Source organism: Sinocyclocheilus rhinocerous, unplaced genomic scaffold (genome assembly GCF_001515625.1).
Source record: "Sinocyclocheilus rhinocerous isolate Xijiao unplaced genomic scaffold, SAMN03320098_v1.1 scaffold1919, whole genome shotgun sequence".
NCBI lineage: Eukaryota > Metazoa > Chordata > Actinopteri > Cypriniformes > Cyprinidae > Sinocyclocheilus > Sinocyclocheilus rhinocerous.
The window spans coordinates 136,485-149,543 of NW_015646355.1; the positions used below are offsets into that span (position 1 = coordinate 136,485).

The window sequence follows — 13,059 nt, forward strand, 5'->3', positions numbered from 1 at the left end:
ATGTCAGCCCAATCAGCAGCAACTGTATGTAAACCACGTGGTATTAAAGAGACAGCTGGCACAATGTAATTATCATCAAAATAAATTCACAGAGCAAGTATATTGTTTGCACATGTTTATTTACATTAAAGGCAAAATAACTTAAATAATAAGGGCACAAGTATAGATCTGGAACTTCTTTAAGTCTGTCTAAATATCATTTAGTAATTGCAATCATATGCTTTCCTTAGGAAGGTGTGCTAGACACTGATTAATGTAACATAAAAATACTATGCATATTTATATATTTTGTATTGTATTGTGGAGTGACACTTTCATAAACTTTTCTATACTCCTCCGATTACATAATGGTAAATATTACAATGTCATAGCACAACAACAGTGATCAGCAATAATGATAAGCCTAATACTCACAATAAAAATAATAAGGTCATATAGATCATAACACAGTCTCGGAGGTAAGAAGTGGATTATCCTTCACCTGAAATGTTTGTCTTTTCATCCTGAAATGCGAGGCAAATGTTTGATCACAATAATTAGGAACCACAGTTTCCACAAATCCCTTCACTCGATTGGGATGCTCTCTTTTATTCTGGAAGGCAAGGGCCGTGACTGTAACATCAAGCGTATTTTGCAGTATTAAACACGTATTTATACCGATTTCATCAGGCTCCGAAAATTCTTCAAAAAGAGCACAAAAAATGGCCTTCTCAGCTGCCATAGCTGCAACTCTTGCGTCATCAGAACAGAGTGTTCAACGCACCACCGTTTCCGCTTAAACAACGTTTTGCACCGTTTTGTCAGGGCTGAACGCAGCCCTGGCATAAGTTTAGCAAATTTCGTTTGGTGACCAGTGGTGCAGAAAGTAAACATAGCGTGCAACTCAATGAAAAGGATGTTTTTTTTGTTTTTTTTATGAGCATACTGTTGATTTCAAAATTTGGTATATTGTGAATTTACTCATTATATATGGAAAATGCTTAATCCACAAATGTAAATGGACAGTGAAAAAAAATTACGCATTTTAAAATAGGTCACTACCTGTATACGTTAAATGAAACAAGAAATAACAAAGCGAAAAAAACCTGTAAATTATTTTAAAGCCTATTGTTTGAATAATTTGTAACTATTTGTACTTGTTTATTAAGGACATATGATTTCCTTATTGCTTTCCCTATTTGATTATTTTTTATTGTCTTTGTTTATTATTATATTTGTTTTGATGTAATTTATATGTTATTGCCCTTATATGTTCGTTGTTCTAAAAATTGCAATTAAAAAAAATTTAAAAATTAAACAATAGCGCTCAACAGTCTGTTCTGGAAGTAAAAACGCCATTCATTTTTTCCATTATATGACTTATATGATGCATTTCGTGTATTTGGCCCAAGTGTTCAAGTGAGGATGAAGACCACAAGTGTCTGTTAATCATTTAATTACCTGATGGGACACACTTATAGTGTCGTAAAAATGCAAGTGTTTACATAGCTTTATTTTTATTTTAAATATTTTGCATTTTAAAATCAACTCCTAAATGTCTGTTCAGTAGTCCCTATAACATGACACAATTTAATTTGTGGTGCTTCTAATTAAGTGATGAAAAGCAGTTGCGAATGTACAAAATAAATATCACCACAATCTTTGCACCAATAAAACAACACTTTGTTTTTCTACCAAATTGTACTAATAACTTACATTGGAAAGGTTTCCATGACCTCTCGCGAGATCTCTGCAAAAATCTCACGATTTATTCAAAAGCATGATGCATGATGGAAAACACTAAGCCTTGAATAGGTGCGACAAAAAAAAACTGCGACAAAAATCGGTTTAACCAATGGCGTGCGTTTGGGGCAGGGCTATCTGTTAGCGTGACCAATGGCAGGTGGCTTGTTCTGGAAACCTTACAAAAGTGCGTAACAGTTGGTTCCAGAAGTAAAAATGCCATTCATTTTCTCCATTGAGAAATAGATTTTTAACGATAAATATCGCAGGGAGCAAATCGCGCCAAACGAGCGCTAATTGCACCAATAAAACAACACTTTGTTTTTCTACCAAATTGTACTAATAACTTACATTGGAAAGGTTTCCGTGACCTCTCGCGAGATCTCTGCAAAAATCTCACGATTTATTCAAAAGCATGATGCATGATGGGATACACTAAGCCTTGAATAGGTGCGACAAAAAAAAACTGCGACAAAAATCGGTTTAACCAATGGCGTGCGTTTGGGGCAGGGCTATCTGTTAGCGTGACCAATGGCAGGTGGATTGTTCTGGAAACCTTACAAAAGTGCGTAACAGTTGGTTCCAGAAGTAAAAATGCCATTCATTTTCTCCATTGAGAAATAGATTTTTAACGATAAATATCGCAGGGAGCAAATCGCGCCAAACGAGCGCTAAGCTCCGCCCAATCCCATAAAGCACTGCAAATAAGTAAGTAGATAAAACTAAGTAGGTCTACCAACGCTCTCAAAACAAATAAATATTTGTTTTATATTTGTTAACTATTTAGATAATATGTAAATAACTGTTTTGTGTTTGTTTTTTGTTGTTGTTGTTGTTTGTTTGATTTTTGCTTCAAACTAAAGTTTTTAATGCTGCGATTCTCCTTGTAGCTGATTGGTTTGGTTCATGAGGAAAGAAAACTTTTTAAAAATCCCTATGGTAAAAATGAATGGAACCAGCATCGCTAAAAAAAGTGGGTGGGCACTAAAGCACTCTATTCATATTGCAATGTTAATTCTTTTTTCTTTTTCTTTTTTTTCCATTTCTGTCACCTGATGGAGTTTAGGTTCCTTGCCACTGTCACATTTGGCTTGCTTAGTTAGGGTTTAAAAAATACTTAATATTCAGTAATATTATCGATTTGATGGTACTGACAATATCAGATGAGAATAAATGTTAAATGAATTGAGCTGAATAATTAAACGATTGTCTTCTGTAGAACTACTTTTTTTAACTGAATCAAATTCCTTTCATAATTGCAAAATTCTGAAACATCACTATTTGACTGAATTGAATCAACATTCAGCTGAATTAAGTTGAATTAAGATACCATTGTCTTCAGAGATGTTTGTAGCTGAACTGAATTTATTTCATAACTGATGAACTTCACATTTTTGAACCAAACTGAATCAACACTAAACTGAAGTGAGCTAACACTATTGTTACAAAAAAAGTCAGCTTCTTCTACTTCAACTTTACTTCTACAAACTGATGAATAAAAAATGCACATGAGGTGTGTTTTTGCTTTATATTTGTATTCCAATTTATGAAGGTGCTGTAAATGTAATCGTTATTATTGCGTAATTTTATAATACGGTCATATTTTGTATACATATACAAGCTACTTTTAATGTAAATGGAAAAAATAGTCCTAACCCTAACCAAAAGGAGTTTTAGCACTGAAAATGTGTGCTTTATTAGATAGATCACAGAGATTGTAATGAAGAAAAATATTCCTTTTCTTCCTGTAGAAATGCACGTCACATGTGTTTGCCTGGCGGAATATCAAACATATTCATTAACATTAATCTAAATGTGAATCAGAGTATTAAATGGAATCAGAACGTGGGACGAAGTATGCCATGATGGAAACCTTCATTTCCTCTTGTGGAAGTGATGAAAAATGACCTTGCAGGTAGAAATGACCGTGCATTGGCCTTCAGCTCAAATCATTACTACATGTGCACACAAATACACACATGCAAACAAAGGCTGCTTAGAAATCAGTTTGATGGTTGCCTCTTTGTGGTATGTTAACAATATAATTTCTCATAAATTAAAATATTTAATTTCCCGACTAGATACATTAATTTATAATGTACCTAGTTCAGTTATGAACTGAAAAATGTAGGTCTTTGAAGTTAATATAAGAATAAATAAGTTACGAAATTAACATTAGTCATGTGTCACTCCAGTCAGGATAGTGCAAAAATCTGCAATTTCAGTTTTAGCAACATAAGATATATTCAAGCTCTACCTCCAGCTCAAATTTCTCTGACAGCAATAAGAAAAACACTCATACATTTCATATCCTGGTTATATAAAGTTGCAGAACATGCATTTGTGTGTATTCCTGTGAATTGTGTATTTGTTTTATTTGTTTTATTTTATTTTTTTATTTGTTGTTTGTTTGTTTGTTTGTCTTTATTGTAATGCATGTGCCACACTGTTCTGATTATGTCTGGCTGCTAATACATCACAGACATTCCACATGAGATTACTAAAACATCTGTCTGTCTGCCTTTGCTGTGAACTTCAGCACAAATATTACACTCTGAACTGCTGTTCAAATGGAGCATGTTGTTGTTTAAGGCAAAACACCCCATGTAAAAGGGGTTAAAAAATAAATTAATAGATATCACCATTTCCCAGTCGATTAAATACATTAAGAAATGTAAACATTTTTGTATTACAAGTTTTCTGAAATGGTATGTTTAAATATGCAAATAAGGCATTATCTAATGAAATACATTTCCAGCAGATTTTCAGGTTTCAGGTTCAAAATTGTTGTTTGATTTTGTTGACATATTAGATTTAAAGGTTTTTACGGAGGGGATTTTGGATTTCTGTTTTTATGACTCTATAAATCAGAAAATACTGTCAACGTGTTTTTAGGAATAAAAATCAGTCTGAATTATATATCAACAACCCCCTCAGTAAAAACCTTCAGAATATAGATAGGAATAAAACTGTACGTTTTTGTGTATGTAAGTGCTGCTGAAATGGAGAAACAAACTTATTTTGAGAAAACATCCTTTAAAAATAAATTGTCTTGTAACTGATATCTAATGACACAAACAGATGAAGTGCAATAAAAAAATCAGCAAATGATATATGAACAAACCCCTCTATAAAAACCTTCAGAATATAGATAGGAATAAAACTGTAAATTTTGGTTTATAAAAGTTTTGCTGAAGTGGAGAAAAAACTCATTTTGAAAAAATGTCATTTTAAAAAACCTGTTGTAATTGAAATCTACAGATGCAAATAGATAAAGTGCGATAATAAATCAGCAAATGATATATGAACAAACCCCTCAGTAAAAACCTTCAGAATATAGAGAGGAATAAAACTGTAAATGTTGGTGTTTGTAAGTGCTGCTGAAGTAGAGAAAAACTTTAAAATCTACAGATGCAAATAGACAAAGTGCAAGAAAATAAACACTTAGAAGTGTATTTTGTGTGTTTCCACTTTCCACTATAGTCTGAAAGAAAATATGTTATGGAAGCAAAATAACCCAAAATTTCAAAATTGACCAGTGCATAAAAATCTGTGTAAAAATGTTTGTAGTGTCTTGTCTTAATGCTGAAATGAATCATGCTTCAACAAGTCATATTTATTAGTACCTAACCAAACACTGTATCATTACAGTAGTGGAAAGCTAAGAAAATGTGTCACAATATGTAGGTCACCATAAGCCAAAGCTTTTCAGATATCCGTCACAACACACAGTCACACAGAGCTCAGGATATACTGTAAATGAGCGTCGGTCAGACGTCTAATAGGAACGTTTGAGAATATTAAGGTCACGTGCTCTGGACTCTCCCCTAAAGCCAAAAGCTGCTGATTTCATTCATTTATCAATTCGGACTCTTTAAATCCGTCCCAGCTTAATTCATCAAGCACTTGATGGAATTTGTTTGATGTACTGAAGAAACTTTCAAGTAAGCTAGAAGACGTGGAAGGGAAAATCTCTCCAGGGATTCAGGTTAGTGTTTAAATTGACAGGCGGCTCAGTATTTTAGAGCTCAAAAGCATAAGAAACAAGCATACCTGCACTGTATCATCTGTTTAATTGTTGCTTGTATTTGTACTAGAAGTCAAATGTTTGGACATATCTAACTATCCCCAATTTCCACAATTTATAATAATAGTAAAGTGATGTCTGGTAATTATGTAATGAGCAAAACAACTGACACAAATGAAAACTTTCATATTTGATGAACACTTTTGTTTTCACGAAATGAAAACGTGTATTTGAGCTTAACATTCATCAACATACATGAATGAGGCGTTAAATTAAACACTACTGAACATCTGCGATGAGCACAAGATGATGCTTTTACTTCACATCTGTTACGTTTCAAACTATTTATTTTAATTAAAATGTACATTTTGTGAAGAAATTCAGAAGCAGGCACGCTTTATTTTTGTCTGCAAAACTGCATTTAGACCCAAAGATTTCAAAGATCATGAGAATCAATTTCAGTGTCGAAACTGTTTTTTTTTACAAGAACAAGCAAATTGTCCCTTAATTATCCTAATTAACCATAATAATGTACATTATTTGAATGTCTAAAAATTATATATACACATTATTAAGCACAAAACTGCATTTTCTTGCTTCATTTGATTTTGTTTTGAAAACAGATATAGACATCTCAAGATAATCTTTCTTATAGCAATACAGTATGTGTTTGAGTAAGATTTCACAAAGATCAAATGATTTCTCATGCTCAAGTTACAGTACGCTCTTTAAACACACATTATCAGTCAATGAAATGCATTTATGCATAACACCTGAGAGAGGTACGCAAAAGGGAATCATTTTTATCACTCAAAGTGCCAACTAACCTGTCAATTAAATCAGCAGTTTCCCAGCCAAAGAACACATTAGATTTAGTGCATTAATCTGCACTAAATATAATGACAGATCAGTACTGAACTCGACACACTGTTCACATATTTGTCAGGTTAAATATTCAGCGCTCTCCTGATTTGGCCAGTTAAAGTGATTATTAGGTGAATCTCTTATACACACTATGATGGTTTGAAACAGAGAGAGAAATGATGTGGTGCTCTGTAAAATGTACTTGGTTTGCGGTTTAGTTCATAACAGGAACTTCTCTAAATTTATGTAAATAATACCACATTTTTCCTCTCTGGGTTTCACTATTATAAGTGACCCGGCAAACAATGCTTCATCAGGGTTTCTGCAGGTTTATGAATGTCCATTTAAAACTTTTTAAAGAACTTTAAAGAAGACCATAACGAAAATGAGCTGTATTAACAACAGTTTGAACAACTTCAAAAAGTTGTACAAAAGTTGTTTGAAAATACAATTTCCATTACTTTTTAATTAATTTGACAAAAACGCAAAACTAGAATATGAAAATGTAAAAAAAGAACAAGTATCTGACAATGAGGTATATGAAAATGTGTTATATCTGTAATGCTTTATCTTTTTTATGCTTCATTTTTTTTTTGCAGTGCATGCAACATTTAAAGCCATGATTTCATGCCAATTTGAGACTTTCTGCTCTGATTTAAGATCTTAATTTGTACTAGACTTTTTAGGACCTGCAGAAACCCTATATTGGTGCATTTCTTTAAAGTTTTGTTTAAAACTCTCCAAACACACAGACTTGCACTAGAAAGGAAGAAAAAGCTTGTCTAATAACATGGCAGACACAACAGATGCTGATTGGTGAGCATCATTTTTAGGCAGAGATTAGGAATGCGGGTGAGTTACAGAGAAATTACTTTACTTACTTATAGTTGACTCTGCACGTTAAATGGGATAAGACAAGAAGGAATTATACACATCAGCAATAATATAAGAAAAAGCAAGCCAAATGAAGGTGTAAAATTGTCACATGGGCCAAAGACAAGCATTCACATTCCTCTGCTGACTATCAAAACACCCGACAACAGCGGCGCTCAACCGGTGGATCTCAGAGAAAAACTAGGCAAACCAAAAAATACAACTAACCAAATAATCATGACCCAACAAACTGATCTCCAATATACATTTACATTCATTTAGCAGATGAGGAATACGACAAGCAATTCACCTTCATCTTGTTGATGTCAAAAGTTGTGCATCTAATCAAACTCTAACGCATTTTGGCACAAATTCATGTCAACACGAACAGGTTGTGTTTCACCCTCATTCCCAAAAACATCAACAAAACTATACAAGATGAAAGAAAAATACACTGCAAAAATGAATTTTCGAAGTTATCAATAAAACAAAGATTATTAGACTACATTTTACAACAAAATACTGTCAGTTTCATGTCAGTTACTTCAAAATATTATGTTCAATTCAATGTGTTACCTGCTGTGTCTTTGTAACTGTGAAATTTACTAGCAATTTATGAGTGAAATTTGTTTCTATACCAATTTTTTTTTTTTTAATCAGTGTACAACAGAAAAAAACATCTAATATGGATACACTTAATGAGAATAAACATGGTTTATCAATGTGTTTTGTGCTGTGAGCATGAAATCATTTTTAAATTTTAGAACCTAAAAATTTAGAACCTAAAAGTCAATAATTTTAACAAATTCATGGTAATATTAATTACTTTCAATGCAAGTTAAAAAAAAACTATTTTCAGTTAGAAATTGAAACTTTGAAACAATTACTTTGAAACTATTTTCACTTAAAAATTGCAAAACTTTACAAATAATTACTAAGAAATGGCAACACAGTAACACATTGAATCAGGGTTGCCAGATCTGTGAAACAAGTCCAGCCCAATTGCTCACCAAAACTAGCTCAATCATGTTTTTTTCCCCCTTTGGCAGTGGTCCCCTCCATCTTAATAACATTTCTGGAAGACCACTTTAACATGTGGACTCCAAAAACAACTCCATAAAAATAGCCAAATTCCGCGGAAAAAACGGAGACTTGGCAACCCTGCAGGGAATTGTAAAAATGTAAAGTAGAAATCATTTTTTCTTGTAAAACATAACCTACTTCGATAATCTTAAAAACAGAAAAAAAAATTTACAGTGTCAATTAACTATTTTGATGCTTTGTTTGATTAAATGTCAAATCTGAATAGTGAAGGAAAAAAATCAACCACCACTGATGAAACACATGCATTAAAAAAGCCTTTAAAAGCCAAGCATGCAAAATGCATGAAATCTGCTGTAAAATTCCCAATGCAATAAACACAGAAAAGCATCTGTGTGATAAAAGCTTGAAGGAGAGTCACTGAACTTACTGTATGACAGTAAAAACATCGAGTTCTTCGCTGGGCTCGGCGTCTTCAGCGGCCCGTGCTTTGTTTTGCTGTCCCTTTGGCATACTTTATGCTTTTAGCAAATCCTTCCAGTGACTTCCCTGTGTCTTATGGTGAAATCTCAACATCTGAGCCGGCCCGGATAAACCGACCAAATAACTCCTCGCTCACTGTGTGCCCCGGTCTGGGTGTGTGAGGGACGAGCCCTGAGGCGGAGAGAGAGAGAGAGACTCAATAATAAAACACCATCACATTACGGGCCAATGCATCAGTCAGCCACAGGGATCAATGCTTGCAGCTGCCATCTGATTGGCGCTGGCTGTGAGTGGAGGGAGAGAGAGAGAGAGAGGGAGGACAGATAGTGCCAGCAGTAGAAACAGCAGCGGTTCGATATCTGAGTCCCACACCAAACACTTCAGCACACATTGTATTACAGAAATGAGCCACTCCAGGATGCACTACAGTGATTTTAGTGCAGGTCAAATGGACACAAGCTTCAGTGGCTGACTGCTTTTATGAAATGGCAATATTATGAAAAACACCAATATTAAATAAATAGATAATTGGAATAATTCTCCCACTGAGTTAAATACTTTTTTAGTCTGACTGTATTCATTTTAATTTACATTACATTTACATTTAGTCATTTAGCAGGTGCTTTTATCCAAAGCGACTTACAAATGAGGACAATAGAAGCAATTAACACCAACAAAAGAGCAATGATATGCAAGTGTTATAACAAGTCTCAGTTAGCCTACGCAGTACACATAGCAAGGTTTATATATATATATATATATATATATATATGTGTGTGTGTGTGTGTGTGTGTGTGTATGTATACATATATGTATAACAAAAATAAAACAAGTAGATAGAATAGAGAAGGCTATTGTTTGAGGCCTTTTTTTAAGAAAACAAGCAGTTAGAAAACGAATAGTGAGTGCAAGTGTTAGAGGGTCAAGTCAACAAATAGATAAAGTAGAATTAGAATAGAGAGTGCTAGAGTTAGAGGGTCAAATAAAGATGGAACAGATGTGTTTTTAGCCGATTGGCTAAGGATTGAGCTGCTGGGATTGAGTTGGGCAGGTCATTCCACCAGGAGGGAACATTTAAGGTAAAAGTCCCTGAAAGTGATTTTGTGCCTCTTTGGGATGAACAATAATGCGCCATTTTTACATTTACAGTCAGTTTGACACACCAATATATAATGTGCAATCACATAACTATATATTTTTTATCAAAACTTTCTAATATGTTCTAATATTACATTAAATAAATATAAAATATGAATATGAAATAAATCCTCAATCTGCCATCTTTAAAAATAATAAAACTAAAAAAACTCATACGGATCAATGAATCAGCTATGTATACACTATATATATATATATATATATATATATAATATTAATGTTTATAGAAAGCTAAATAAATACAAATATACATATAAAAATAAAACTTCAAATGATGCCAAAACTACCAAAGATTAACTTGATAACTAAAATAACTAAAACTAAAACTGAAATAAAAATAAAAAATAAAAATAAAACAATATATCTCCAATAATGACATCAGTAATAATAATAATAAATATAGCAAAGTTAATAAAAAAAATTACAGGTAAAAATAAAACTAAAAATGACAGCTTACTCAACATATAAAGTTTCCTGCTAATATTCATGGAAAATATTAAACATGTAAAACGATAACACCATAAAATATTAAGTGCAATACATATTTCCATACATATATATCCAAACATATCGATTAACTATGTTCAGATTAAAAAAAAAAAAAAAGAGGATGAAAACTGATACCAAAGCAATTAACATTCAATCAAACAAATATGTTTCTCAGTTTCGCTGTTGCTGCAATTTGATTTTTTTAGGGCAGAATATGACATGGCAGATGAATATATTTAATATTAATCATTACATAACTATTTATTGAACATTGGTGTGTTTCTCATATTGCAGTTGCCACTGTTTTATAAAAAAATTGATTCACTTGAGGACGAGCTTTAAAGTGATTTTACCACGAGAAAGTAAAAAAATCTAAGTGAAAATCTCTCATTGTGGTAAAATCACGGTAATTCTTTCTGATGTGGTTGTTTTGTATTGTATATGCCACTGATTATGTAAGCCAAATGCACTCATTTCAATGTTTTAATCTGCCGCACTGTCCATATGTATTCAGTAATGAAGCATGAAATATGCATAATGTGACCTTTCTGTCATTTCTGCCACCGAGACGAGAAAATATGCACATGCAATATATGAACTGAAGACAAAATATATGAGTAAAATGATAAATGTGTGCTGTGGATGTGAGAAGACGCAGGCCGCTGCACTGATTTGATCCGCAGGGCTTGGGCGGCTGCAGATTACGATTATGCTGCGGATTCCTCATGCGTGAAGCCAATGAAGTCTTCCATTAGTTATGAAGTTAAATGTGTACAGTACTGCGGCATTCTGGGAGTGCGGGGAGTGAGATTACGTAAGTATGAACAGCTCTCAGGTCGTCTCAAGCAGCTGAGCAAATAAAGCTCCTCCTCATGCAACATTCATCAGTTTACATAACTAAATGGTGAAGATTATTACTTTCATCCGGTAGGCAATATTCTGATGTATTTTGGCATATTGTTTGGTAAAATAACAATGTTGAGCAGCTGTTCTAGACAGAAAAATGGTAACATTTAAGTTAAGTGGTTTTATTAAAATTCAAAAATATTATTTAGTGAATCAACCTAAATACATTAATTTAAACAAGCAACACAATTTTGTATTGGTTAAATCAGGTACAAATTGCAATTGCAGGTTACCACTTAGTAATCATGCGAAGTTGGGGCAAGTTGTCACGTGTTTTACAGTATATGTTGCACTCTTTTGATCATTGCTTAAATTAAAGTGCACACAAATCACGTTTGAAAATTGTTGATAAACATTTTTAATGCACAAATAAGTGTGCATTAATGGCAAGTGAATTGTGACAACTTACCCCATATATTGTGACAACATACCAAAGCCATTTGGGGCATGTTGTCACAAAAAGTTGACCTTTTTTCCTGGATAGTAACAGTGGAAATATTTTTGTATTTAAGACTTTATAAAGATAATATGTAAAGATTTATCATTTAAAAGACTTCAATAGGGTGGGTCAGGGTTCTTATAGTTAACTAAAAGTAAAGCTAAAACAATGAAACATTTTTTTTGTTACTTGAAGTACAATAAACATTAACTGAAATAAAGAAATGTTAAGGGTTTTTTTGCATTTTATTTGAATTCAACTAGTTCTCATTTTATTTATTTTTAACATAATAACATGATTTTTAAATATCTAAAACCCTAATAAAAAATAATTAAAAAACCATGTAAAGAAAATTATAATAAAAATGACAAAAACACACAAAAATACTTAAACTTTAACCAACATTAAAATAAAAACAGAATATATAAAGTAAAAACTAAATCAAACTAGGAATAAAAAATATAAACCATCTATTTTATATTGAAATAATGATGTTTGACAGACAAAACATGATTACCAAAACAAAACTAATAAGACAGGGAGTTATGACTCAGAATTCTGATTGCTTTTGAAGTTGACTGGCAGCAATTAACAGCCTACATTAAACATTATTTTTCAAAGTTGTAAATAAAGGAAAGATTATTGGAGTATGTTTTACAAGAAAATACTATGTCAGTCTTTTTACTTCAACATTACACCTTTAATTCAATGTTACTTGCCGTTTCCTCGTAATTATCTGTGAAATTTACTAGCAATGTTTCTACACCAATTTTATTTTTCAAACTGCATTACTAGACAGAATAATTTTGTCATTTTATTATTATTAGACCTTGTCTAAAACACCCTACATACTCTTTCTGCTTTATTATTCGCCTTCTCATTCATCCTTACTGTGCTCATAATATGTCAACTCATATTTTCATATCGTATTGACACTCTCACCTCATAAATTTATGGAATTAAAACCTCAAAGAGCTTTTAGAGTCAGTCAGATAAAAATAACATTATTATCTCCTCCTGTGAAATGAATATTTAACATGAAGCCATCCAGTCATGT

The 13,059-nt window shown here is 32.5% G+C and overlaps 1 protein-coding gene across 1 annotated transcript in view; it reads right to left on the bottom strand.

Annotated features, from left to right (window-relative positions):
• Positions 1 to 9,124, bottom strand: part of LOC107707566 (FERM and PDZ domain-containing protein 4-like) — a 65,430-nt gene extending 56,306 nt beyond the window's left edge. Inside the window, exon 1 of the mRNA XM_016511630.1 lies at positions 8,958 to 9,124. Within this exon, the coding sequence (XP_016367116.1) occupies positions 8,958 to 9,040 (83 nt within the window). The 5' untranslated portion in view covers positions 9,041 to 9,124. The remainder of the gene's footprint in view (positions 1 to 8,957) is intronic.
• Positions 9,125 to 13,059: the final 3,935 nt, after the last annotated feature.